At 41.1% G+C, this 27,646-nt stretch overlaps 1 protein-coding gene across 1 annotated transcript in view; it reads left to right on the top strand.

Moving 5' to 3' along the window:
- Positions 1-27,646, top strand: part of LOC309566016 (polycystin-1-like protein 2) — a gene marked incomplete at its 5' end in the record, with an annotated part of 162,574 nt that overhangs the window by 132,277 nt on the left and 2,651 nt on the right. Inside the window, 7 exons of the mRNA XM_082271035.1 lie at positions 4,402-4,729; positions 9,312-9,445; positions 11,495-11,622; positions 14,324-14,484; positions 19,717-19,927; positions 22,805-22,906; positions 25,263-25,394. Coding sequence (XP_082127161.1) covers positions 4,402-4,729; positions 9,312-9,445; positions 11,495-11,622; positions 14,324-14,484; positions 19,717-19,927; positions 22,805-22,906; positions 25,263-25,394 — 1,196 coding nt within the window. The remainder of the gene's footprint in view (positions 1-4,401; positions 4,730-9,311; positions 9,446-11,494; positions 11,623-14,323; positions 14,485-19,716; positions 19,928-22,804; positions 22,907-25,262; positions 25,395-27,646) is intronic.

Below are 27,646 nucleotides of genomic sequence, written 5' to 3' on the forward strand. Positions count from 1 at the left end.
TGTGGCAAACAAGCTGCCTCCTGCTACAGCCAAATATTTCAGATTTTGACTCATCAGTCCTTAGCACCTGCTGTAATTTTTTTGCACCCCAGTTCCTATGTTATCGTGGATTGTTTGCGTACTTGCCCCAATTGTGTATATCTGCACAGTCTAACCATCATAAACACCAAAACTTGACCAAAAAGGAAAAGCTAGCCCTAGATTCTCTAGGTCAGAAAAAAAACATTATTATCAAACAGGCAGAAAAGGGAGGAGGTGTGGTGGTTCAAGATAGATTGGACTATCTTAAAGAAGCAGAAAGACTGTTGTCAGATAAAGGAACATACAAAAAACTCATACAGGATCCCCTAGAATCCTAAAAGCTGGAACTAAAAACCCTAGTACAGTGATGGCAAAACTGTTGGCACCCCAGATGTTTTGGAACTACATTTCCCATGATTCTCATGCACTCTGCGGTGTAGCTGAGCATCATGGGAAATGTAGTTCCAAAACATCTGGGGTGCCAAGCTTCGCCATCACTGCCCTAGTAGATCAGCCATTTAAAGATAAAGTTAACACTACAGGAGAATATCAACTTCTGTATAGGGAGCTTTATAAGCACCTGTACTTCTACCATCTGCTCCCCGGGAAGACCAATTATTGCTGCTCGATTCTAGGCTATCTGGATGCTTCTGCAGAGCATTTTGTAGGACAGCCCTGCCCCGCCCCGTTCATTCACCTTCCCATTCCCCCTCCTGTTTAGTGCTATCATCGTCTGGGTGATAGTATATATTCTCCCCTCTCTGGGCAGGGTGGGTGAGCCTGAAGAAGGAGGCTGGGACTCAGAAACTAGTTGCAGCCCGCCCCGTCCCCAGCTTGCGTGCCCTGTCTTGTTGCAGCCAGTAGTGGTGCGTGAGAGTCTGTGACGCTGCCGTTCTCCTGTTCTCTTACGTGGCAGGTGTAAACTTTTGTGAGTGGTGGTCTCCCTAGCTTCGGTCACTCGGCAGGTGGGAGCCTTGCAGTTTGCTAATGCGATTTGCCCCAGTTGTCATCTTCAGCGGGTCCAGACATCTTCAGCAGTCCTCCAGCCCACCCTGTCTACTGTCTTGGAATACCACACATGATACCACAGCACCTCTACATACAGTCTGTAAGTTATTCAGATGTAGGTGGATGTTGGAATAAAGTGTCATTGTTTTTACTCTCACTGACCTGGCACCTTGTTTTCTCTTTTTATATTTGTGGATTGTAGAGTCTCTTAAAGCTGCACTCCAGCTTTTGATACACTTTACATAGTTTGTTTGGACCAGCTTGGCCCAAATAAACAATGCCCCTTATTAACATGTAAGGTCGCTGGATGTACAGTATAAATCGGCACTCAGCCCTTCAGAGAAAGTGATGTATTGATATTCAGTTGAGTTGGAGGTTGTGACCTTATCAGCCCGTGTCTCTGACTCAGAGGAAGCTTTGTAGTCATTGCTAGAATACATTGCTTTCTGTGAATGGCTAAGCGCCGATCAGATAGACTCTATTGTGTTCCGGGTATGAAACAGGAAGTCTCGGCTCGAACCCAGGAACACAGTGCGATATGCTGTATGTATCCTCAACTACATACAGTTAAAACTGCACATCCAGGGGCCTCACATGTTAGTGAGGGACGTAGTTCATTTGGCCAAGTTTGGCCCAAATGAACTATGTAAAATGTATCAAAAGCTGGAGTTTAGCTTTAACCTTGTTTCCACATCGGAGGTTTGGCTTTTTGGCCGCAATTCTTTCATGAAGACCACCTCTAGACAGACAGTAGATGGTTGTACCTGGGTCCCACTGATTTCTGCCAGTTCTGTGCTAATGGCACTGCTGGACATTTTTAGATGTCGAAGCGATGTCTGCTGCAAACAAGTGTATGTAAATGATCACGTTGTAAAACAACCCATTCAGTTTAAAATTTTAATGAAAGGCAAAACATTTGTGTATTGTTATTAAAACAAAACATTATAAACACTTTTTTTTTAGAAGTGATCACATATCCTCTGTTCCCAGCTGCATAAGAGCTGGAGGGAGGAGAAACACAAGTACACTGAACTTCCCAGTGAAAGGATGTGTGTGTGAGAAGGGGGGGGGGGTCAGGACATGTCTGATCATTGGAGGAGAGCAGGCTAAGTTCTCAGCATAGCTAGAGAACTGACCACAGTGTCAGAAAGCACAGAGACTGGCAGGAACACCAGGGATTTCACACAGAGGAAGCAATACAACAGGATATTTTCTCATACAAGTACGTAGTACGGTAGAGACATATCAAGAATATGTGCTTCTTCAAAAGAGCTTGAACGGCATATCTTGAAACCCCAGTCTGCTTTGCCTGGGAGAGACCTTGCTGAGGCAGTACCTTGTGTCTTGTTCCTGTACTTCCTCTTGCCATGGTGTATGACCTGTGACATGAAACTGTCTTCCATAATCTCATCTTATTAGCAGAGATTGGCTGTTCCTCACCTAGTTTTAAGTCTCCTACACAGCTGTTTCTGTTTCAGTTAATGACTATGTTTCAACCTACAAATGAAATTGATGATCATTAGCCCCTGCTTGGTAAAATTGATTATTCATACACCTGACTGTAATCGTACAAAATCCCCGACTTCATGCAAGTGTACAAAGTGTGCTAGTGTGAGGGCTCTTTCACACGGGCTTTCCGTATGTCCGCAAATCATCCTATTTTTTTGCGGATGATTTGCGGACATAATGAATGTCTATGGCATTGCGGATGTCAGCGGAATACCATCCGCTGACATCCGATTTCCTTCCTTTCAGTTCTGTTCCGTTTTTTCGAATGGAACAGAACCCTATTTTTGTTCCGTTCAAAAAACGGAAAGGAAGGAAAATCGGATGTCAGCGGTGTCATCCGCTGACATCCGCAATCCTCATAGACTTACATTAGGTCCGCATATCATCCGCAAACGGATGGGATGATATGCGGACCTACGGAGCGGATGACAGAAATGTCATCCGCTCCGTGAAAAAAAAAAAAGTCCCGCAGCGGAGCTCTCACACGGAAAGCCCGTGTGAAAGAGCCCTAAGAATAGATGCTGGTTTGAAGCCAAAGGGTAGTCACACCAATTATTGATTTGATTTAGATTTTTCTTCTGTTCGCTCACTTTGCATTTTGTACATTGATGAAAAATAAACAATTAAGATATATATTTTTGAAAGCATTCCTACTTTACAGGATTTCTTCACACCTACCTAAAACTTTTGCACAGTACTGTATATACTTTTTTAACAGGTAGAAGTATATAATTTATCATTTAACCACTTTATCCCCTTAGGACATACCTGCACATCCTCAGGTTGAAGCGGTTATACTGGGATGATGCCCCCATCACAATTTTCAGCTGTCGATGGGCTTTACTGTAGAAGTGATCCAAGTGGCTACACAATCACTCGGTCACTTCTACAGGGCGTGGAAGGGGGCCACCCACCACCTTTACCGGGCTCTCCTGTGCAAACGGGGAGCCTGGTACCACTACCACTTGGTGTACTTGTGCTCTGTGAGGGGATGAAGGCACATCCATACCTGCCTGCCTTCTGTGATGTAAGAAACCAGAAGAAAATAGGATTTTCTTGCTTCTAGCTTCAGTTTGATGTTTACTAGCTGTTACCAGCTTGTAAAGCATCTGATTAAATCGATCACAGTTTGATTAGATGCTTTTAGGGCAGAGGAGAAATTTGTGGTCTAATAGACCTCAGATCTCTCCATAATGAGCACCTGTCATGCTTATAGCTACCACAAGGAATGTTGTTCTTCCCTTGTGATATCAATAAAGTTGATAAAAAATTAAAGGGACAGTGTAAAAAAAGGTTGTAAAAATACAAAAATGCAAACGCATACATAAGTCCCACCTGCCTATGTATATGGTGTAATCGCATCACACATGTGAGGTATAGCTGTGAACGTTAGTGAAATAATTCTAGCACCAGACCCCCTGTGTAACTCTAAACTGGTAACCTCTAAAAGATTTTAAAGTGTCGCCTATGGATATTTTTAAGTAACAGTTTGTCTCAGTTCTATGGGCGTACGCAATTTAAAGCATGACATATTAGGTCTCTGTTTACTAAGCGTAGCATCATTGTTTATATTCTATCCAAAAAATGGGTATTATATTGTGTTTGTGTGCACTAAAATTCATTAAAGTGTATTTTGTCCTAAAAGTTTGCATTTAAAAATGGTTGCCCAAATATTAGACAATATAGAAAAGTGCAAGAACTACCATTTTTTTTCTGCTTTCAAGAAATATAAAACATTTGGGGGTTGTAAGTAATTTTCTAGCAAAAAAATGCTGGTTTTTCCATGTATGTGAGAAGTGTCAGAATTGGCCTGAGGGTTAATATATTTAAATAATTTATACTTCTTTGTTTGATGTGGGACAGGCTTTGTGACGGATGGTAACTCCAAGCTGGTTGGCAATGCAAGGTTTCGCCAGCTGCGAGTCAAGAAGGACTCTTGCCCAGTAGCTTCTGTCCTCCACAATACGATTGATGAATGTCGAGCACCTTATTCCCTGGATACCGAGGATATGGAACATTATGGTGAAGACTGGAATTCCTCTGCATTTACCAATGCAACTAACACTAATTCTGCCTGGTACTACAAGAGCCAGTCCAAGCTTAGAGGCCACCCTACCTGGGGTCGACTGTCAACATACCGCGGAGGGGGTTATGTGGTACATTTAGGAAGTGATAGAACAACTGCACGCAGGTATTGTCCTAATTTTATTTATTTTTTACTTAAAAAATGTCTACATTCATAACAATGACTTTTTGATTTGGCTGATGGAATTAAGGAACACATCAAACAATAGTTACATCTTGCTTATGGAAAATCCAGTGGTATGATTTCTCCAATATGGGTAATGTCATGAGAATTCATCAAAGAAGTTAGGGGCCCACACCTTAATTTCCCAGGGAAAATAAACTGAGAAAACAAGCCGAAGAAAGCACTGGAGAAAAAAATGAAATGCTAAATCTTCATGTAGACATGACAAAGATAAGCAGGAGGGTCTGGGGACTGCTAAAAAAAGTAGCGTGGCCTCGAAGGTATCCAAGAAAACTTGAAATATAATTTTTAGATCTGTCTCCTTTGATAATATGCTTTCCAACCATAATCACTTATCTAACATAGAACTGAAGAGGAATTAATACATAAACATTACTGTATGCAAGAAGTGGAAGTGTTTGTTTTAATTCCATAAGATGAAAGTGACAATTTGAACACCTACCAGATGTCATGAGCTACACCAACATTTTACCTTATTGGTGTTTTTTTTTTCTTGTTTTATTTATTTATTTTTATAAACATCACTTGTTATTAAAGGGGAACTTGGTTTTAGTTCCGGTTCACACTAATACGACTTGTCAGGCGACTTGGTCAGCCTGGCAAGTCTTGCACCGTCGCGGTCATTGAGTAGTACAGGACCGGTTCTAATAGGAGCGACGCAAGTCGCTCCGACTTAGAAAAAGGGTCCTGTACTACTTCGGGGCGACCTGGAGGCGACTTGCATTGACATTCATTTTATGAAGTCCGTGCAAGTCGCGCCGAAGTCGCGCTGCACGCAACTTCACAGGTCGCCCCCTAAGTCGGAGCGACCTAGTGTGAACCAGCACTAAAGAAAAAATTCTAGGTATGGATATTTTTACATAGTTAGTGATCCAGCTTGAACCAGTGTAACTATTTATATACTATACTTGTGAGATTCCTCTTGAAATCCCTGTAGTACAACAAACTGATCCAAACTTGCTTCCAGGTCCCATGCAGAGCGGCGGCTGTTTTTCTGCATTGTTAACACAGGAGGTCATCCACTCAGCACGGCACCATTCAGAGAATGACGATAAACCTAAATGGATGATCGCACATCAATGCCATATTTGTGTCATAGTGATGACTGTTATGACTAAGAGCCGCTGGGTGTGAAACGTGTTAACAAGTCCTTCTTCCTGACAAAGGTGTAATAGACAATCTAAAAAATTATAGATGAATCCACAACACTAACAGCGCTAATGAATAAGTCTGCTGATGTCAAGGTGACTCCCATGTGGGAGGACTGATGACAAACAGAAATTAATGCAGTTTTCAATCACAAGACGGTGTCAGTAAGTGACAGTCCAAATCTCAGGGAAAGGGTGTGAAGGATTTCTTATCCATCCACCATAAATCCACCAAACACCAGTGCTCCCCCCTCTCTCCTGGAACTCACCAGATCAATGATCAAACAACTCCCTCAGAGTATACTCCGATCACCATGTGGACGTCTCCAACAACCGCAAGATCGAAACTCCATATACACCTTATTAGCCTTCATATATTACTCCATTCATGGTAGCATGTAAATGAAGAGTAGGGGCACATAGTGTAATTCCGCAACTTTAATATATAAAATTTGACACATACAGCCTCACTCCCCTCAAGATGTCTACTTACAGCAATTAATAGAAATGAAGGCATTCAATAAGACATGCACGCTCCATGACACATCACCCGATCTGACCCGTATTTGCCAGGAGACCGTAGCGTGGCCAAGCGTGACACTGGTATGAGGCGACCGCGCACACACGCCCTGACATTTCGTCGATAAGACTTCCTTCTTCCTGTTATTGCTGTGATGTTGTCTAGATCATCCATTTAAATTTATCTTCATACGATGTGGCTGTGAGCCGGATCATCACTCTGACTATATCAGGGCAAAAGTAGCATGGACAAACCTGGAGCTGTGTTGGACTTTGTGGACCATTTAGAGAATGCTTTGCAATTCCTCAATAAGTGCAAAGCATTCTCTGAATGGACAAGGAGGAGAATGTGACATCACTGCCCTGCCTCTCCACTTCGTCCAATCAGAGATGCCTTTGCATTCATTGAGCTAATGCAAAGTGATCTCTATTTGGTGCCCCTGCACAGGACCCGGTAGCTATTAGAGATCACAGGCGATACCATAAGTATGGCACATACAAATCTTACATTGCTCCAAGCTGGACCAATGTAAATTAATCCACATGGTGTTCAGCAAAAGCCTCACGATTAGGCGCTGCCATCACAAAACATGGCAAGGAATTTTTGGATTGTCATCTTTTGTGTGATGCATTCTGAAATTCTCTTTCTGAACCCTGCACAGGCTTGCTTTCTAGATCCCAAATAGCAGGGATAAATTGCCACAAATTTGTGGCAGTGTTGAATTGTAAATCTGTTAACTTTTCACAGGCACATTGCTGCACATTTTCACTGGCAAGTTGAACACTTGCAGAGCACTTGAAGCCCAAGTTGTAGTTGACACTTTTCCAATTTGTAGCAAATTTGTGTGGCAAGTCTATAGCAAGAGCAAAGTTTTAGTGGTGAGTCTACACAGTAAAATCTCTGAAAGTCACAGTGACCCCTGTGGTGGGATGACTATTGCACAACATAACTGAACCAGAACTTGCAGCAGACTTGCAGAATGTTTGCAAAGAAAGTGCATCTGGAGTCATGCAATGCAGACTTGCTGCAATTGTGCAACAAACTTGTAAAGTCTGGCAAGTCTAGCAAGTCTAGCAATAGCTTAGCAAATCATTTTTAAACTTGCAGCTCAATGCTTGCTATCTGGGATTGTCTATGGAATTTGGCCCCAGCAAGGCTGTGATGCCGACAGTGATGTGAGAGGGGTTGCTGAGCAGGATCCGCAGGCAGCAGCAGTGCCTTTATTACTTTAATAAAAGCTTATATTCATATTAACTGCTTGATTATTATTGGGCAACGGGGGGGGCGGGGGGCAAAGTAGCCTCAATGCTCAACATCAGGACCCCAATGGATGATACAATCTAGGGTTTGAGCAGGAGAGGAGATACCTGTGACTTTAGGGTAAGGAGTTCAGTGCCACCACCATATTAGAATTACTAAATTATAAGGCGGTTCTTTAATTTGTTTAAATAATACACATGCACGCTACTTGCTAGTGACATTCATTCATATGCAAATAGTTGTTCACATAGGCTTGTGACTTCCAGTGGCTCCTTGGAGGAGCAGGCTGAGATAGCATTCTTCACAGCCGGAAGTGTAAATAGCATTTTAACACAAAATACAGATGTTACACAATAAGACTTCTAACAAAATATAAATCCAATATATCTGCTTAATCAGAATAAATTGTTTGATAATCAGAAATAAATGTTTGACAAATAAATGGCTATTCCATTTACCCGATCAGTAGCCAATCAGCTTGTTTAATTAAACTTTGGCAATAAAACCTGGAAGCTGATTGGTTTCTATGCAGAGCTGCACCAAAATTTGCACCCTCCAGTTTTAGTAATTAACCCCAAATGTATTGATATCAAGAGCTTCATAGAATTTAATGGTAGGTAGTTTTAATGTGCTTTTGGCATGCTGTGATCCTGCATTATATCCCACATAAAACATGATGATATGAACGTGTCCTAACCCTCCCTAATGTAAACTTAATGTAATGTAAACTCTTGTTTAAGTACTGATCTCCTGCACCAAGGTCAGTGCCATCTTAAGAGCATTAAAGGGCCCCGGGCAATGCAGTGCACTGGGGCCCTGCCTACACACTCACCCACGTGAATAAAAATGCAAATTATCGATAAGGCGATATTTATTGGTACAGCAGTGCCAGGCTAATAACAGCTTCCAAGTTCCGTGGCTGGGTCCGGTTAACACACACATGGACAGGAGTCAGACTCGACTGTCCTGTGTGTGCCTGTTCCCATGGAGGCGAACAGGCATTCCTGCAATTTTAATTTTAGGCTACCCCTCCATGGTCCAAGTGGCCTGACAGCAGTGCAGGGCCGACATACGCTTGCCACCTGGTAAGTTCAGTGGTGGGATGCTTGCGGGAATCAGGACTAATGCTTGGCTGGGGCTGGGTCGCCCTCGGGCATGTGGGGCCCCGGGCAACTGCCCAGCACGCCCATTCAGTAAGATGGCCCTGACCAAGGTTCCTCTGAAGTAAAGACCAACCCTTCCTGTGCTGGAAGATAACAGCGTTGTGATCTGTTTTGCGTTGTATAGGCTGGGTAACTGGAATGACACATACTGCATACTCAAGGCCAAAACATCCTGCTAAACATTGCAGGCAATTACTCATACTTTGAATTATAGAAACTGTTTCTCCATGCTAGCATTTTAGCAATAATATTTTTTTCCTGGCTGCAGCTGAAGAGTCTCATACACAGCAGGAATGAGAGAATTACAGTTGTGGGAGGTGGAGCAGAAGGGAACAAATAATGCGTCTCTAGAGTCAAAAGCAAGCAAAGATTCTGCTGTTCAATTACGTCTTGATGTTTCTTTCTCTTTTCAGGATTCTGCAATACCTTTTCAACAATGTCTGGTTGGACGATTTCACTAGGGCTCTTTTTGTAGAATTTACGATTTATAATGCCAATGTCAACCTCTTCTGCATTGTCCAGCTAATGTTTGAGACCAATGCATTAGGTAGGTGAAACAGTAAGAGGATTTTAAAATTCTATCAGCATAACAACACATCTGTCTGGAAGTATATCTAAACCCTAACAATGAACTTCTATTTCTCCCTTTTGGTCCGTTACATTACTTTTGAAAGCATTTTGTTGAGATGTCAAAAAGTCTAAAACAATACCTGTTGATCTGACCAGAACTCCAGTGCTATCCTATTTCCTGCAATCCTATCTCAAACAATGTTTTCAGAAAGTTTGTTGAGACCACAGAACCTTCTCCATGTAATGGAAAAGAGAGAAAAGTTGTCTGTAGTTCTGTCTTAAGCCCTGTACACACGGACCGAATGTTGGGCAGCATTGGCCAGCTCAATAGAAACCGGCCGACATTTGGCCTGTATGTACTGCAGCCAGTCTGACAGAATCCACCCTGTCTAAGGGGCATGAATAAAAAAGGTCAGCCAACTGGCTCCCAATCAGCACAGTCAGTCAACGGCTGAGAGCCAATGCTGAGAGCGCCGAAAGTGCAGACCGAAGTGTTCTGGCAGGCGGGGCCGCCCCCTTGTCAGAACACAATAGAACAGCAAGGCAGATAACTGTACTAACATTGAATTGTTAGTTCAGAGGCTTTGACCTGAGCTGGGTTGAAAAAAAAAAAAAAAAAACTAGCAGTGTGTGGGCTTTAGACCTAGTTTACACATACAACTGTCACTGGTGTGCTGTGTCCAACTGCGGATAACTTTTAGGAGGCGCTTGACAGGCATTGAGGAGGTGATGTTGTTTACTGACCACCTGTTTTAACCCTCTAAATGCTGCACCACCGCGCTACAACAGCATGCGTGCGGTTGCAGCGCAGCCCTGTTTAACTTGAATGGGTCATGTTCGGTGGGTAGTAGCACCGCGAAGTGTCTGAACTTCCGTCTGCTGTCTGCAGCTTAAGTTGGAGTGGTTGGAGAGCATTAAAAAATATGTCTCTGCTGCATATTTACGCTGCTCACCACAACTGTAAACGAGCCCTTAGGACAGTGATGGGGAACCTTGGCACCCCAGATGTTTTGGAACTACATTTCCCATGATGCTCATGCACTCTGCCGTGTAGTTGAGCATCATGGGAAATGTAGTTCCAAAACAGCTGGGGTGCCAAGGTTTGCCATCACTGCCTTAGGATGACGTTGCTGATCCTCCATTGCGAGTGAGCGTTGTTACTTTGGGATAGAAGTGCAGGATCACTGGGTAATAATAAAGGGAAAAAAGCCTTAATGAAAACCAGTGCGCCTATCATATCTAAGGCCTGTAAGATGCAACACACTATAATTTTGTTCATGGGTTTATAAACACTTTAATAGTTGAATCATAAATGCAGTGAAATTACCGCAAAACCTAAGGGGCCTTTTACATGGGCGGTCCGCTTTGCTCAGCAGGAGATTGCTCCGCTAAGCCCCGCTGAGCAGGCGGATGACAGGTCTGTCTCTGCTCACCGTGCAGAGCGGAGCCGGACACAGGCCCACTCTTCCCTATGAGGAAATCGGGTGAAAACAGACCGTCTGTCTGTTTTCACCCGATCTTGTATGATCCGATCCTCCAGACGGATGGAGATCAAATAGTGGTGGGTGTCAGCGGATGTCACTGCTTACATCCACTGCTCCATAGGGGTGAATGGAGGATCTGATCAGGTCCGCCTGAAAAACTGACAGGTGGACCAGATCTGACCGCCTGTGTGAAAGGACCCTAAAGCCCCATACACACAAACAGAAATTGAGATATTAAATATTTGTGTAATTTTGTAGACTATCCCTCCCTGTTTGTTACCTGCTCTAAGAGTTAACATTATTAAAGCCAGCAGTTTTCTGCTATGGGACTACTAGACAGAAATTTAGTGAAGTGTTTGAAAGTCTTGGCTCTTGTTGTATCTGCCTTTTTTATATTAGCTTCTATTATGAAGATCTCCTAAATGTGTACTTACAGTATGTATAAAAATAATTCTGAACAAAAATAGATCAAATTATGAATGATATGTTTTTGCTCCTTTACAAAATAGCACAAAAATAGTAACTTAGCCTTTCTCTCTAAGGTACCTTTATGACTCATGCTGATCTTCAAAGTGTCAGGCTGTATCCCTACACAGATGGCTTACATATCTTTGTTGTGGCAGCGGAAGTTATTTATTTCCTCTTCGTTATATACTACATGGTGATGCAGGTAAGGTTGACTGAGTGAAACCAACGAGCTCAGCTATCTGTATTGCTCATGACTTGTATGGTTGACTATAGTTACTTCTATCTACATGGTTCTCTGATGCTTAAGTTATACAGAGATTATGCTGATTTATTTTGCTCAGATTTAAGAAAACAAAGATAAATACACAAGCTTTCATTGTTGGTCTCCTCTGCTAAAAATGATAGAGACTTGGATCCTATAATGATTCAGTGGCTTCAGTTCTTTCTTAATCACAGACTAGGGAGAGCAGACGATCCTGGTTTCCAGGGACAGTCCACAGGAAAGAAAAATCCCCAATTTCCTCCTTGGTTAAAAGAACGTGTCCCCAATTTCATTCTAAATTTAATAATGGTGTCCCCAGCCTTGGTGACGGCAGAGTAATCCATTGCAGTAACAGTTCTGTGATTTGCCAGGAGGAGAGAGGGGAGGAGTGTTTCTGCTCCCTGCTGTATCTGGGGTTATTGATGATGTCACATGATGATACTACGTGGTCTTCCCAGTCCCCCCCCACTCGGCTTGTGCAGACTTTGTTGCAGGAGGTAAGGATGTGGATTATTGGCCGCCTTACACTTGCTTGTGACGGTGGCATGCAGTACACACCTGGGTCTGCTCTCTTGACCCAGAGCAAAGTAGGCTCAGATGTTATTAAACCATACCCCTCTAACCCCCTCCCATTCTTAGTACAATTTGGCCACTCAAAATTTGGTGTGGCGGTTTTTGCATGCTGTCATTACACCCAATCCCCCCAGTTCTGCCACTGTCCCAACCCCAATAAAAATGAAGGGGGGGGGGGTGGTGTCAGTAGGGTGTTTCCAGATTTCATTTTTAAATTGTGGTCACCTTATTATTGACCCAATGCAAGAATTAAAGTGACACCAAAAACACTCTGGTTTAAAAAAAGGAAATTCTTGTGGAGAATTTAGGATATTGTTGTCACAACAAAAAAAGAACATCATTTTTTTCCCAGTATGTATTCTTATTTAAAAAAAAAAAAAAGCCCCTTCTATTGCTCTCAGCCTCCTCCAAATCTCCAAAATCCTTTTTCCTGCTGTGATACAACTTCTTGTTAGAAGGTGGCTATGTTTGTTCTCCATGGTCCCACTGTATGTTAGAACGTAGTCAGGCTTCTCTCTTGCACGCTCCCAAGATGGACTATGGACTATGGGATTCTTAGTGCGTATAGAGCAGTGCACATAACTGCAATAAATGTGCATTTCTCATTCCAAATAAATGCAGTTGAGGCGGAAAGGGGGAAGTTCGGTAGGTCAAGAAGAACATTACAAGGCTGCAGAAAAACACTTTCATGAAAAAAGATAACAGGCCATTCAGTAGTAGAAATGTGTATGGAATATTTTTGAAGAATAAGGAAATGTGTGTCACTTTTATGGTTAGAACATGCACAAAATTGACCTTACTTGCTGCATGCATGAGCATTGAACATGTAGTAGCAGACCATTCACACATTGTTGTGTTGCAGTGTCGTTAGTTTTGAACCCACCTCCAGAACATCCCTGCATTACAATGCACTACAAATAAAAACAGCATAACCTAAATTTGTGCACGTTGAGGTTTGTTACAGCCCAATCATTTTAAATCCGCTGGCTAAAACAATGCGCCAGAGTGCACTAATATACTGCAGAGTGTTGCAGAGCAGTTCGCTCTAACGTGAATGGGCCATAACTGCGTACATCAAAATTCAGTGCCAGTTCACACACGAAATGTCAGACATTGCATGTGATTCAAGGCACACTGCTCTGCAAATCACATGCACATACAAAAGATTGTATAGCTGAATTTGCATCGCAGTCGCACAGGACCCTTTTTTTTAATACAACTTTTTTAAGGCACGGAAAGGGCCAACTCGTAGCATGACAATAATTAGGACCTTTTTTTTGGTCCGCACCAGAATCGGATTGGATGGGTGTTCACACCTTTGCCATCCAATTCATGTCCAAATTGATAGTTTGCACTGCGATATGCGAACAGATCTGGGGGTGTCGTTAACTTTGTATTTACATCCCCAGCGATTTGCATATGGAAGTGTAAACTGCATGCGAGTCGAGTGTGATGCAGGAACCCGCAGTGGATTCGCAGGGTTCCCGCATTGCATATGTGTGAACCGGCACTTAAGGTATGCTTATCCTATAGACCCCCTACCCTTCCTCCCATTGTAAAGAAGCACAGGTAAATTTAAGAAGTCAACATAAGCTGAAATAAACAATAAATTGTCTTGTAGCATTGCTTTCCCAGATGAGGGTGATGTTACTGGGCCTTCTCCTGGGATCCTGGAAAAGCTGAGAACCACAAATCCCATGATACGATTCTCTTACACAGTGCTGGAGCAATCTCACAAGATTTGGGACCATCAGCTTTCCTAAGACCCCTGCAGAAAGCTCAGGGACAGAAGCTAGGGTATAAAGTGAGTAACTTTTAATTTTTTTTCATACATTTTTTATTTAATTGTGCAAGGTATGTGACCCTTGCTTTTTAATGTAAGGTCTGCTTTACTAGGGGTAATGTATGACAAGTGCATTAACAAGGAAGGTAACTTCCAACTGTCAATTTTGCAGCACAAACTTTAAAATGAAACATGCAAAAATGATTGCTTGCACATAAGCTCCAATATTGTTAATGGAATTTATGTGTCTTTAAAACTATATAACACTTTGTATTCTGTCCACAGGGAAAACTCATGAAAGCTCTTAAATGGGGGTATTTCCGCAGTAAGTGGAACATGCTGGAGTTGGCTCTGATTATAATAAGCTGGAGTGCCCTCTCTGTGTTTGTAAAGAGGACCGTTCTTGGAAATAAAGACATCGATTACTACCAGAATCACAAGGATGAGTGAGTCATTTACAGTATATCATTATTATCAACTATCTGTTTGATCCTTTCAGTGCTCATAAAATATAAATTCCCTGGGGCTATATAGACGTTTCATATCTCCCACAGCCCCCCTGGAAACAGCAGAGAGACCTTAAGTCTGCTGCTGGTTGCATTGCTTGGCAGAAAGAAGTCTTTGCAATAGGCAATAGTATTGCAAATAGACTTTACCAGCAGTTGGCATTGCAGTGCAAGAACTGTGGTAAAGGTGTGATGCCTTTGGTTTACTACAGGCTGGGTACGGCTTTTCATTACTTGTCTTTTAAAGGGTATATATAGTGGTTGTGGTTATATTTCATTTGACTAGTTATGTATTATCAGGACTGAAAAAAAAAAAAAAAAATATATATATATATATATATATATATATATACGTATATATATGTGTATATATATATATATATATATATATATATATATATATATATATATATAGCGCCTTGCGAAAGTATTCGGCCCCCTTGAACTTTTCGACCTTTGCCACATTTCAGGCTTCAAACATAAAGATATAAAACTGTAATTGTAACTGTAATTGTAACTCACAATTTTTTGTGAAGAATCAACAAGTGGGACACAATCATGAAGTGGAACGAAATTTATTGGATATTTCAAACTTTGTTAACAAATAAAAAACTGAAAAATTGGGCGTGCAAAATTATTCAGCCCCTTTACTTTCAGTGCAGCAAACTCTCTCCAGAAGTTCAGTGAGGATCTCTGAATGATCCAATGTTGACCTAAATGACTAATGATGATAAATAGAATTCACCTGTGTGTAATCAATTCTCCGTATAAATGCACCTGCACTGTGATAGTCTCAGAGGTCTGTTTAAAGCGCAGAGAGCATCATGAAGAACAAGGAACACACCAGGCAGGTCCGAGATACTGTTGTGGAGAAGTTGAAAGCCGGATTTGGATACAAAAAGATTTCCCAAGCTTTAAACATCCCAAGGAGCACTGTGCAAGCGATAATATTGAAATGGAAGGAGTATCAGACCACTGCAAATCTACGAAGACCTGGCCGTCCCTCTAAACTTTCAGCTCATACAAGGAGAAGACTGATCAGAGATGCAGCCAAGAGGCCCATGATCACTCTGGATGAACTGCAGAGATCTACAGCTGAGGTGGGAGACTCTGTCCATAGGACAACAATCAGTCATATACTGCACAAATCTGGCCTTTATGGAAGAGTGGCAAGAAGAAAGCCATTTCTTACAGATATCCATAAAAAGTGTCGTTTAAAGTTTGCCACACGCCACCTGGGAGACACACCAAACATGTGGAAGAAGGTGCTCTGGTCAGATGAAACCAAAATCAAACTTTTTGGCAACAATGCAAAACGTTATGTTTGGCGTAAAAGCAACACAGCTCATCACCCTGAACACACCATCCCCACTGTGAAACATGGTGGTGGCAGCATCATGGTTTGGGCCTGCTTTTCTTCAGCAGGGACAGGGAAGATGGTTAAAATTGATGGGAAGATGGATGGAGCCAAATACAGGACCATTCTGGAAGAAAACCTGATGGAGTCTGCAAAAGACCTGAGACTGGGACGGAGATTTGTCTTCCAACAAGACAATGATCCAAAACATAAAGCAAAATCTACAATGGAATGGTTCACAAATAAACATATCCAGGTGTTAGAATGGCCAAGTCAAAGTCCAGACCTGAATCCAATCAAGAAGCTGTGGAAAGAACTGAAAACTGCTGTTCACAAACGCTCTCCATCCAACCTCACTGAGCTCGAGCTGTTTTGCAAGGAGGAATGGGCAAAAATTTCAGTCTCTCGATGTGGAAAACTGATAGAGACATGCCCCAAGTGACTTACAGCTGTAATCGCAGCAAAAGGTGGCGCTACAAAGTATTGACTTAAGGGGATCGAATAATTTTGCACGCCCAATTTTTCAGTTTTTTATTTGTTAAAAAAGTTTGAAATATCCAATAAATTTCGTTCCATGAATTTCATGATTGTGCCACACTTGTTGTTGATTCTTCACAAACAATTACAGTTTTATATCTTTATGTTTGAAGCCTGAAATGTGGCAAAAGGTTGCAAAGTTCAATGGGGCCGAATAATTTCGCAAGGCACTGTGTATATATATACACACACAGAGTAAAACAATAGGGCTCAAATGCCTAGAGCAGTGTTTCTCAACTCCTGTCCTCAGGACCCACTAACAGGCCAGGTTTGCAAGATAACTGAAATACATCACAGGTGATATATTTTGCAGCTCAGTGATTGCAGTATTCTAGTCTGCATCTCTCCAAGGTGATACTTCAAATCTGGCCTGTTAGTGGGTCCTGAGGACCTCAGTTGAGAACCACTGACCTAGAGCATTATGAGCCGCACTTTATTAAAGGATAAAAAAGAGTACATCCTTACAAAGGCAAAATTGGTAACAGCGCTGTATGTAAACCAAGGAACCGAAGCATCTTGCAGATATCTAATGGTTGCAGAGCTTGCGCTTAAGAAGATGGTACATCCCCTGAAATGTGTCAGAAGTTACTTTGACATCCACTTGAACCAGAAGAGTTCCATTAGGGGCAAAGTGCTTCAGTTTCTTGGTTTACAAGCAACACTTTTACCACTTTTGTGAGTATGCACTCTTTTTATCCTGTAATAAAGTGCTGTTAATAATGCACTAGGCATTGGCGCCCTTTTGTTTTATAGTGTTTATACAGTTGCAAGATTCCCCAATCTTAAGAGGGCTGCATCGGCTTAATCATCCAGTTCAGGTCGTGCAATGACAGTTATGACTTGTGACAGTCTGTCCTATCTCTCTGGAATGCTTTAGTGCTATGACGTCAGGATATTATTCTTGTGATATATATATATATATATATATATATATATATATATATATATATATATTTATTTATTTTTTGCATTAGTCAAATGTAAATTACTGTATATGAGTGTTTTGTATTAGCATATGCAGCCACCAGGTGGAGCACTTGTCTCCCTTTCACATGCTTTCCTGGCTATATTATACCACATCTAAAATACTGTACACACAGCATCAAGTGTATAGTCAGTATAACCTTCAGAGCCCTAGTGCAAAAAACTAAGAAGCCCCCCCCCCCCCGGCCCCCTGGCCAGGGCCCTTCCCTTCAAGCTTGGGGCTTTTCCCACTGATCCTGGGGCTCTTTACTCCTGTTGCGGGGCCCTTTTAGTACGGTCCTGCATCGGGACCCTTTCACAAGTTCTGCAGTGGGCCCCCTTGCTGCCATCTTGGGGCCTCCCCAGGGTGGTGGACTGCCAGGGCCCAGTTGCAAGTGTGACCTTTGCGATCCTGGAAGTTCACCCACTGGAGTCAGTAGTTTTTATTTTTTGGTATTTTTATTGTATTATTTGTTATCATTTTTTTTTATATTTTTACACTGTCACTGAATATGACTCTGTCCATTCAGAAAAGGAAGGAGCTGGTAAATTACATATTTACCGACCCCTTCCTGGTTCTCTGTTGTGACACATCCCCTGCAGCAGCTGGCAGGAGAGGAGAGGTATGCACAGTGGGGGAGGGGGAGCACAGTGGGGGAGGGGGAGCACAGTGGGGAGGGGGGACCAGGGGAGCACACAGGGGCCCAGAGACAGCAGAACACAAGTGAACGGGTTAGGAGGAGCGGTGGGGGCAGCATACAGAGGAACCAATCTCCTCAATTTTCCTCCTGCAGCTACAAGAGGAAAAAGGAGGACAGTGATTTCTCTACATGCTGCCCGTGCCGCCCCTCCTTTCCAGGTGTACAAGGGTGTCATACAGGCCCCCTGGAGCATGGGGCTCAGGTGCAATTGCAACCCCTGCAACCCCTGTAGTTACGCCCCTGGTCTGTACCAAAACTATTGTGTGCACAACCTAATAATCCGCCAGCTATTTATGCCTTCACAAGTTACCATTATTGTAAGATCATAGATAACAATGTATACTGGCAAAATATGTATAGGTTGTCGGTTACTAATAAAATATGGCTGTTACTGTGGAATACAAAGTAACAAAAATGCTAATCTAATGTAGCAAGGTTTCCAGGCCTATGGCCTGATGTGGGTTTGCCATTAGAACTGGAATCCTTTCCAGCCCTTGTGAGCTGAGTCCCTGGGTGTGACAACTGAAGTAGCGACAACTCCGGCATCTTTGTTTTGTAGTTTTATTGAAATAAAGGGGATGGGAGAAGAGAAATAGTGGGATACTCCTTGAGGCTTTAACTAATTACAATTGGGACTTTCCTCCAAAAATGCCCGTTGGCGCTTCCTTGACGCCAGCCGGCGCCAGGCAACGCTCACTGTCTGTTAGAACACTGTATAACAGATGAAGTGTTGAATCCCGACTTATAGTCCTGTAGATCCAAGACTGAGAAGTGTAGAACTCCTAATCATGTTGTGCCATGTAAATCACCAGATACTTTCCCCCGCTTGTTATAGCTTGAGGTAGTATATTGTAAAACTCTGTGTAACTGTCACTGTAACTGATATGCTCTGCACAATTCAGGGCCCAGACTGCAGGTGCCCCCTTTGACCTGGAACTCTTCAGGGTCCACTGACTATGTACCCCCTTTACAACTCCAGGGTCCTCCACCTAGGTACCCCCTTTACCGCTAGCTGACACTGGATCCCAGAACCTCTCCCAGAGTGGTCCCCTCTGACTCTAGGCAGACCCCAGGGGCAATCCGCAGTACTAACGACTTGTGTAGGCTTTCCTGGGACTGGACCCCTCTCTCCCTCCGCAGGTTCTTGGCACACCGGATCCCCTCAGCTCAATTCAGCACTTTCTGGATTCTCAGGCGAGAGAACAAGAGGAGAGACAGCCGCACTCTCCTTCCTGGGACTCTGCTCCCGCCAAAGACAACCTGTCACGCACTTCCCCCAAACTTTTACCCACTCAGAGAATTCTTTGCAGCCTAATCTGCCTTCTGGGGTAGTTACAAGCTGGGATGTGTCCCCTGATTGGGCTTCCCACACTGCCCTATGAGAAGCCTCTCACAGAAGCCAGTGGGGATACTTCTCCCTTCAGCAGGCACATCTGGAAGCCCTGACACCCTACCTAACAAATCACAGCCCTGACAAGGAGACAAGGCCCACTATACATTTACCTAGCACCTACCTGTAGGGTGCTACACCAATTTATGTTGACATTTTATTTTCCATGCTTCTCTTTTTACAAAATTAAGAATAATATGTCTTTTTGCTTTAATGTTCTGCAGGTTTGTAAGTTTTAATGAAACGGCTGCTGCAGATGCAGCCCTGGGCTACCTCATAGCTTTCCTAGTGCTCCTATCAACTGTCAAGCTGTGGCATCTGCTGAGATTGAACCCAAAACTGAACATGATCACTGCAACTCTGCGCAGGGCCTGGGGTGACATTTCTGGATTTATCACCGTCATCGTAATTATGTTTCTAGCCTATTCCATTGCCGTGAGTATGCTGTATTCTATTACTTCTGTTTTGCTGAACCATCAAGTGAAGCCTGTGTGATATCTACAAGAGTAAAGACAAACAAATGTGTGCAGTAGGAGAAAGACTGGTCTATAGTCCTTATAGAAACACTAGTCAACTATAGTCTGATAATTTAACATTAGACATAAACTACAGAGGTTACCTGTCCCCACTTCTGGGAGATCACGGCGCGATCACTCAAAAAGTTCGGCCCCCCCCTCAATCTTCCCCCACCACCGGGCCATTCAGAAATGATGCAGCATGATTCGCGCATGCGCAGTAGGGAACCGGCAGTGAAGCCTTACAGACAAAGGCAGTGGCAGCACTCGAGAGCCAATGGAAACTGCTGGAGTGCTGACATCGCTAGATTCCAGGACAGGTAAGTGTCCTAATATAAAAAAATCAGCAGCTATAGTCGTTTTTCTGGGGGGGGGGGGGGTTATGGGGGTGGAACTCTGCTTTAAGGGCCATAAACCTCAAAGTAACCCCTCAAATGCACATAAAAGTTGCACCTCTATTAAATAGACACGATTTTGATGTGACTTTGGATGAGTGAGACTTGTACAGAACTGAAAAATTTGTTAGGTTTTTTTTTTCTAAGGAATTCCAAATTTTCAGAACAATTGGAATTCTGTCTGAAGAATAATAGCTGGTTGTTAACCTCTTCTGGACCGGAAGCCTTTCCCCCTTAATGACCAGGCCATTTTTTGCAGGTGGGCACTGTGTTACTTTAACTGACAATTGCGCGGTCCTGCGATGCTGTACCCAAATAAAATTGATGTCCTTTTTTCGCACTAATAGAGCTCTCTTTTGATGGTATTTCATCACCTCTGCGATTTTTATTTTTTGCGCTATAAACGAATAAAAGAGCGACAATTCTGTAAAAGAAAAGAAAACAATATTTTTCACTTTCTGCTATATAACATTCCCAATAAAAAAAATCCTAATTTTAAGCCAATTTGTATTCTGCTACATATTTTTGGTAAAAAAAACCCAATAAGCATATTTTGATTGGTCTACAAACTAGGGGAAATATTTATGTAATTTTACATCAGACACTTAACTGCCATTTTTGATGCTTTTGGGGGGACCAGTGACCTTACTACAGTAATCAGGGTAGAAAATATGCACTGTTACTGTAGTAATGACACTGGCAGGGAAGGGGTTAACCCAGGGGCATTCAAAGGGTAAAATGTATGCCTAGGAGATGTTTTCTAACTGTGGGGGGGGGGGGGGGGTAAGTGCGCCCCCATGATTGCTCCCGCAAAGCGCTGTACAGGTACGGCCATTCGCAGGAACCTGCAGACCTGCCGCCGTATATCCGCAGTGGCTGGTCAGCAAGTGGTTAAGGAGCAGGCCAGGAAGCGTCCTTAACAACCGATGACTCATCAGCTGTCAGTGGGTTTCCCCACTGACAGCTGAATGTAAAAAAAATGCAGGTAATAAAAAAAAAATGAAAAAAACGGCATGGGGTCACTGTGGAATTTGATAACATTTGCACAGCGGATATCACTGGACACACTGATTTTGTTCTGTAATGGACACTAATATATAAAAATCACGTCACCAAATTGTATTTTTATTTTTACATTGTCACTGAATTGATTATTGTTTAACCTAGAACAAAAATTGGAATAGTGTGGGGCATAGGTCGGGACTTTTTAGGTACCATCTAAGACCAATAATAGTAATGTAGTATTAATACAAAAATTTGTATAAAAATACTTTATTTATTATAAATTTCTCAAAAGAAAAAAAGGGGAAAAAATACAAAGGGATAAGGTGGGTGTACTGTAACCCGTCACCCTACATGTTTCGCGGTACGAACCGCTTCTTCAGGGGTACAGGGGTGCAAATAGATGTTTCAAGAGGATAACTGTAGGATAATTGAAACAAATTTTAGTTACAAGACAATTTCACTACGGGTAACATATAACATGTGATTAACAATATATTTTGTTTAAAAACCAAACAAATTATAGTCACCATACATATAAATCACATTATATCATATAGACATGATATCATGTGATTTAAACTAAAATTTGTTTCAATTATCCTACAGTTATCCTCTTGAAACATCTATTTGCACCCCTGTACCCCTGAAGAAGCGGTTCGTACCCCGAAACATGTAGGGTGGTGGGTTACGGTACACCCAAGGAAATACCTGACTGGTACCGGATCAGTCTGGCCCAGCTGTACTTCCTGGAGGTTCCATTGCTAATTTATGAGGATTATGTATCTATGTGATGGTTTTATTTTCCACTATCGATTCTTTGTATAGATCAATTGTTCCCTTGTCCTTTTGTATTTTTTCCCCTTTTTCTCTTTTGAGAAATATATAATAAATAAAGTGTTTTTATACAAATTTTTGTATTAATACTACATTACTATTATTGGTCTTAGACGGTACCTAAAAAGTCCTGACCTATGCCCCACACTATTCCAATTTTTGTTCTTACTATAATTGGGATGTGGAACCTTCAACTTGTTTTTCATTTTGCATAAATGAGACATTTTTATATATTTTTGCATTTTTGGAAATTTTTTCACAATTTTGCATTATTTGCAGCACTGGTGTTTTTGGTTACAATACCCAGTATCAGTATTATTTTAATGCTGTATTGTAATAAGATATAAGAATTGTATTTTTATATGAGTTATTTTGCACATTTCGATGAGAAGTTTCTTTACAGCACTGGCACTTTGAGTACAAAGCCAGCAGATGAATTATTATTATTATTCACATTATTCAATATCTACCTTGAAAGATCAGACACATGAAATATTACATTTTGCAGTTCTTTATATAGTTTTAATATTCAATTATATCTGTATGTTCTGTTCTGGTTTTAGTGTAATCTGATATTCGGATGGAAGCTCAACTCATATAAAACTGTGTTTGATTCAGCAAAGACTATGGTCAGCCTTCAGCTGGGGATTTTCAACTATGAGGAGGTATTGTTAGCAACCATGCTTTTTGATTGGAGATAAAAATGATTGGAGGAGTACTTTACTGGCTCAATATTAGAATTTTCTGGATTATTTTCATTGTGGAGGCACATCTCCCACCAACAAATAGGACCTGCTTCACTTTAATGTAAAACAGATCAGCTTGCGAGTCAGCTAACTTTTTAAAATTTGCTCACCTCATGGCTGATACTTAATATCAAGAGAGAGTAAATGCACCAAACTTCCTCTAGTGGTTAATATTTACATATGTATAGTCATTATGTTATTTGCCAATAAAACTCAATAAAACTTTTATTGGAAAAAAAAATAGAAAAACAATGGTTCAAAAATGTAAGAGTCCTGTCAAAAACTTTTTTAAGGTAAACACTGCAATAATATCCAAAAATATACTAAATAGGGTTGATTTGCTAAATCCAATGGGGTTGATTTACTAAAGGCAAATAACTGTGCACTACAAGTGCACAGTATATTTGCCTTTAGTAAATTAACCTAATTGTACTTTTCCCTTAACAGATCAGCTTCTCTGATTTAGGCTGGAACCCAATACTATCACATTAAAGTCTTATAGCCAGAATCAATGGAGGTCATGTTTGTTGATTGCTTCACTATTGTAAACCAAACTATTGACCAGTCCTCTAGTGTTTAGTTACTAGAGAAGTCCCATTGCCATTTTACAAGAATGGGCAGTGTGGAATAGACCAGAATTAAATGAAAATTCGGTCACGTAGATCAGTTTATGGTTGTAAGAACTGTAAAAGTAGCAAAATTTGAAAGGGTTATGTAGTAGGGGAGGGTAGTCTGATTATCAGGGATTTAGGACACGTGCTAATCTGTTAATACCTACATTTTTTAAATTCTGGGGAACTGTAAAGTTTACTTAGATACTCACAAGAAAATAGTTGCCTAGAGGCCAGAAAGTTGTAAACTAAGAAATATTGTGAAATACCCAACATAAAGGATTTCTAAGCTAGGATTCATGACTGCTGAGAAGTGTAGGCTCATTTACGACCAACTGATAAACCAATACCTTGCCCCCCAAAAAGACACAGAAGCTGGTTATTTTGGAAATAGGGCAAGGCCACAGATTTATTGAACTTCGCAAAAGTAACAACTTTCCAAATGTATCACACAACAATGCCAGTCACAGTTATACCATGAGCACCCATAAAACATAAACTCACATAGTCTAAGAGGCCCGTCCTTACCATCAGTGCCAAACAGGCATTAGACTGACCCCAGAGTTTAACTTGAGGGCATAGCCCTTAAAGCAACATCAATTGCTGGCAAGGTCAAAACTGTCAATAAAGCTGTGACAAAACATCACAATGGGAGGCAAGGTGGTCAACTCTTGTGACAGCTGAATCTCCTCAGAACAGTTGGACGTGCCCCAGCATAGCCTTTTCCTAAAGTTCAGGCTCCACTCATTCACCTCAGGTCTTTGCAGCCAATCCTAAGGGAGCTACTCAACTTCCCTTTTAGGTTCACACCCACAGTGATGCCATGCTTCCAGCAGTCAAGGCTCCCATTCCCTAAAGAAGTTTCAAGGGGCCTTCATTAGTTTGCTGTCGTCTCGGATTTTATGAATGTTCTGAATAATGAAGATCATTTAAGTTGATGAGCTGTGGGGGCATTAAAGCAGAACTGTAGCATGGCCGAGAAAAGGCAAATGTTGCCATAATAGGCGGTATGCACAACATACTTACATATTATGGCAGCCCCCCCCTTCTTTGGACCCTTCTCCAGTAATGACAGTTCAGAGCTGTCTCCCACTGTTCCGTCCATTGACACTATCTTTTCTGTTGCTTTTTCAGGGTTTGGTGCACCCGCTGTTCAGCTACTGGGTGGTCATGGATGATGTAACTCCTGTTCATGTGCATTGGAATTAAATTGTTCTGAAACTAGACTCTGTTTTCCCGCATCTTACAGTTTTGTTTATAGTAAATTTCTACTTTATACTAGGTACGAGGTATAGTAGAGGTGCAGCTGGGTACCACCAGGAAGAGCAACAAAGGGTCGGTAACTTTGTAGCAAGTGACTAAAACCTAGAGATGGGAAATCAAGCCTCAACAATAAAATAATGGGGGGAATTTACTAAAACTGGAGCATGCACAATCTGGTGCAGCTCTGCATAGAAACCAATCAGCTTCCAGGTTTTAGTGTCAAAGCTTAATTAAACAAGCCTAAGTTAGAAGCTGATTGGCTACCATGCACAGCTGCTCCAGATTCTGAGGGCTCCTGTTTTAGTAAATCTCCACCGATGTTTATTCAAATAAAATCTGTCTAAATATTGTAATTTTTGAAAGCCATGTGATGTAATATTTTGCTTTACTTTCATTGCCAGGTGTTGGATTATAACCCTGTGCTAGGCTCATTTGTCGTTGGATCGTGCATTATTTTCATGACTTTTGTGGTACTGAATCTCTTCATATCAGTTATCTTGGTTGCATTCAGTGAGGAGCAGAAGAATCACCAGGTAGGCTAAAAACAGTAGAGGCATAAACATACATACAGTATATACACAGAGGATATGATGTGATTCAACAGAAATCATTCAGGAAATAATCAGCAATTTTTCTCGGGAAATGCCAACTAGTTTAGGAACATACATTTACATGGTCATACATACATGTCTTTGCGGTAGTGAAAGAATTATCAAATTCTTCAGAATCGATTCCTCAACAATAGTACAAGCCTTAGGTATAGTTTGAATCTGACACTATTTAAATTAGACCTCTCTCCACCTTCCTTTTGCTTATCTGGAGCAAAAAGAAACACCTGGTGGAGAGCATGATTGTTAAAAAAAAGTAGTAAACCCGTTAAAGTGGTACTCACCTACAGTTCCCCCCAATGTTTTTTCCCCTGATACCTAATTGCTGGGTACTCTTCAAATCAGATAGTCTCCCGCAGAGTGAATCCAAAACACATGCTTACTCGCACAGTGAATTCAACATTGTCCTGACGTTATCTGCTGTTTTAGTGACATAACACTGGGTTGTCAGAATGTTTATACTGCTCTGATAAACAGTGTCTATTTATGCAAATAAGCAAAGATCTGTAAGTAAGGAGATTCTCAACTTATTTCCATAAATCAACAAAAATACGAGATCGTTGTAAGTGACGCTAATCTGAAGATAAGAAAAATACAATTCTGTGCAAAAATATATATATTTATTAAATACTTCAGTGTACAATAAAATGTCAAAAATATAATTGGTGATCAACACAAAATTTAGAATAAAATTCAATAAAATGTATCAAACAGGTAATATAAGAATTATTATCAAAGAATATTATTTCAGAATAGCAAGGTAACTATAAACTATAATTTCTAGAATATGATTAATAGTCTACCAAGAGGACACAAAAGATGGCAACCAATATGACAGATTTGACACGTGACTTCTCTCAGCCAACAGATATTCATAATGCCAATGTTTTAAATAAAGTTGCATGGATACAAATTGTTACACCATGCATTGAGACTTGTTAAAGTCCAGATTGTTTTGGTAAAATAAACTTCTATTCAGTTAATCTGCTATAAAAAATACATTCATAACTGAACCATTTACTAAAGCCAAAATTAGCTTAAAATTCCAAGATAAGAAAAATTAAACCAATCATACTGCAGTTAGAATGATCTAAATTCAAATCTTGATGCTAACAGTTTAGGTGTTAGAATGGTTCAGTTAGGTGTATATGAATAAGGCAAATCAAATGCCTGTAGAAAAATAGAATTGTATACTTTACCAAAACAAAGTTCTTTTTCTGTTGTATGGGATGTCACGCTGTCCTGGCTTCAGGATCAAATGTCACCCATCAGTATTCCAGAGCTCCCTTCAAAGCCTCTTATTCCTTTCACGATCTATTCAATTTTCTCCTTCCCTCTAACTGACTTGAAACTTTATGCTACATGAAATGTAGGCGGGGATCTGATTTCCATAGGTCCATTACGTCACAAAGGGGCTTTTTTCCTAAGATTTTGATAACTCGGACACAAAATTAAGCAATCACCAGAGGGCAGTGTTGTATTACAATCAAATTTGGGACATTGAATTTAATTTCATTGTTTTCCCAAAGATAACCTTTTGACCTAAGTCTGGTAGAAAGAGCAAAATCCCATAGACCATGTCATATTGTCAAGACTAAGGCTGGCCATACATGTTCAACTTTTGTTGTACAATTTTCTGTCAGATCTACCACAAACCACATAATGTGAGGTAAAAGCTAAACACAACATTCACATGTATCCAATTAGGCAGGCCTTCGTACTACATACTTGAAGATAAATTTCAAGATAATCTGACAGAAAACTGAAAGAAAATTGTATCATGTATGGCCAGCCTTAGAGTCTAGAGTGTAGGATTTATGGTTGCTTGAATAAAGTTTACGACTACAGCCTTTTTTTTAGAATACCCCTCCTTCACATACCTGAGAATGAAGTAATGTATTTCAAGACACAAAAGTCCTTTACACATAAGAAAAGTATATAGTGTACATATCTACCCAACATTATATGTATTTAAAGTTCACACTTACTATATCAATGACATAAATATATTGTTGCTGAAACAATTACTATAATTAATAATGTCTCCTTAAACATATTTTAAATGAACCTAAAAAAATATACTGAACTATTGTTCATTGTGAAACTCAAAGGCTGACATCATACCATCCTCATTAGAACCTGGTCTGGCTCCACACCGTGACCTCTTATCTGAAAAT

Source organism: Pelophylax lessonae, assembly GCF_965119305.1.
Source record: "Pelophylax lessonae genome assembly, chromosome: 10".
Taxonomy (NCBI): domain Eukaryota; kingdom Metazoa; phylum Chordata; class Amphibia; order Anura; family Ranidae; genus Pelophylax; species Pelophylax lessonae.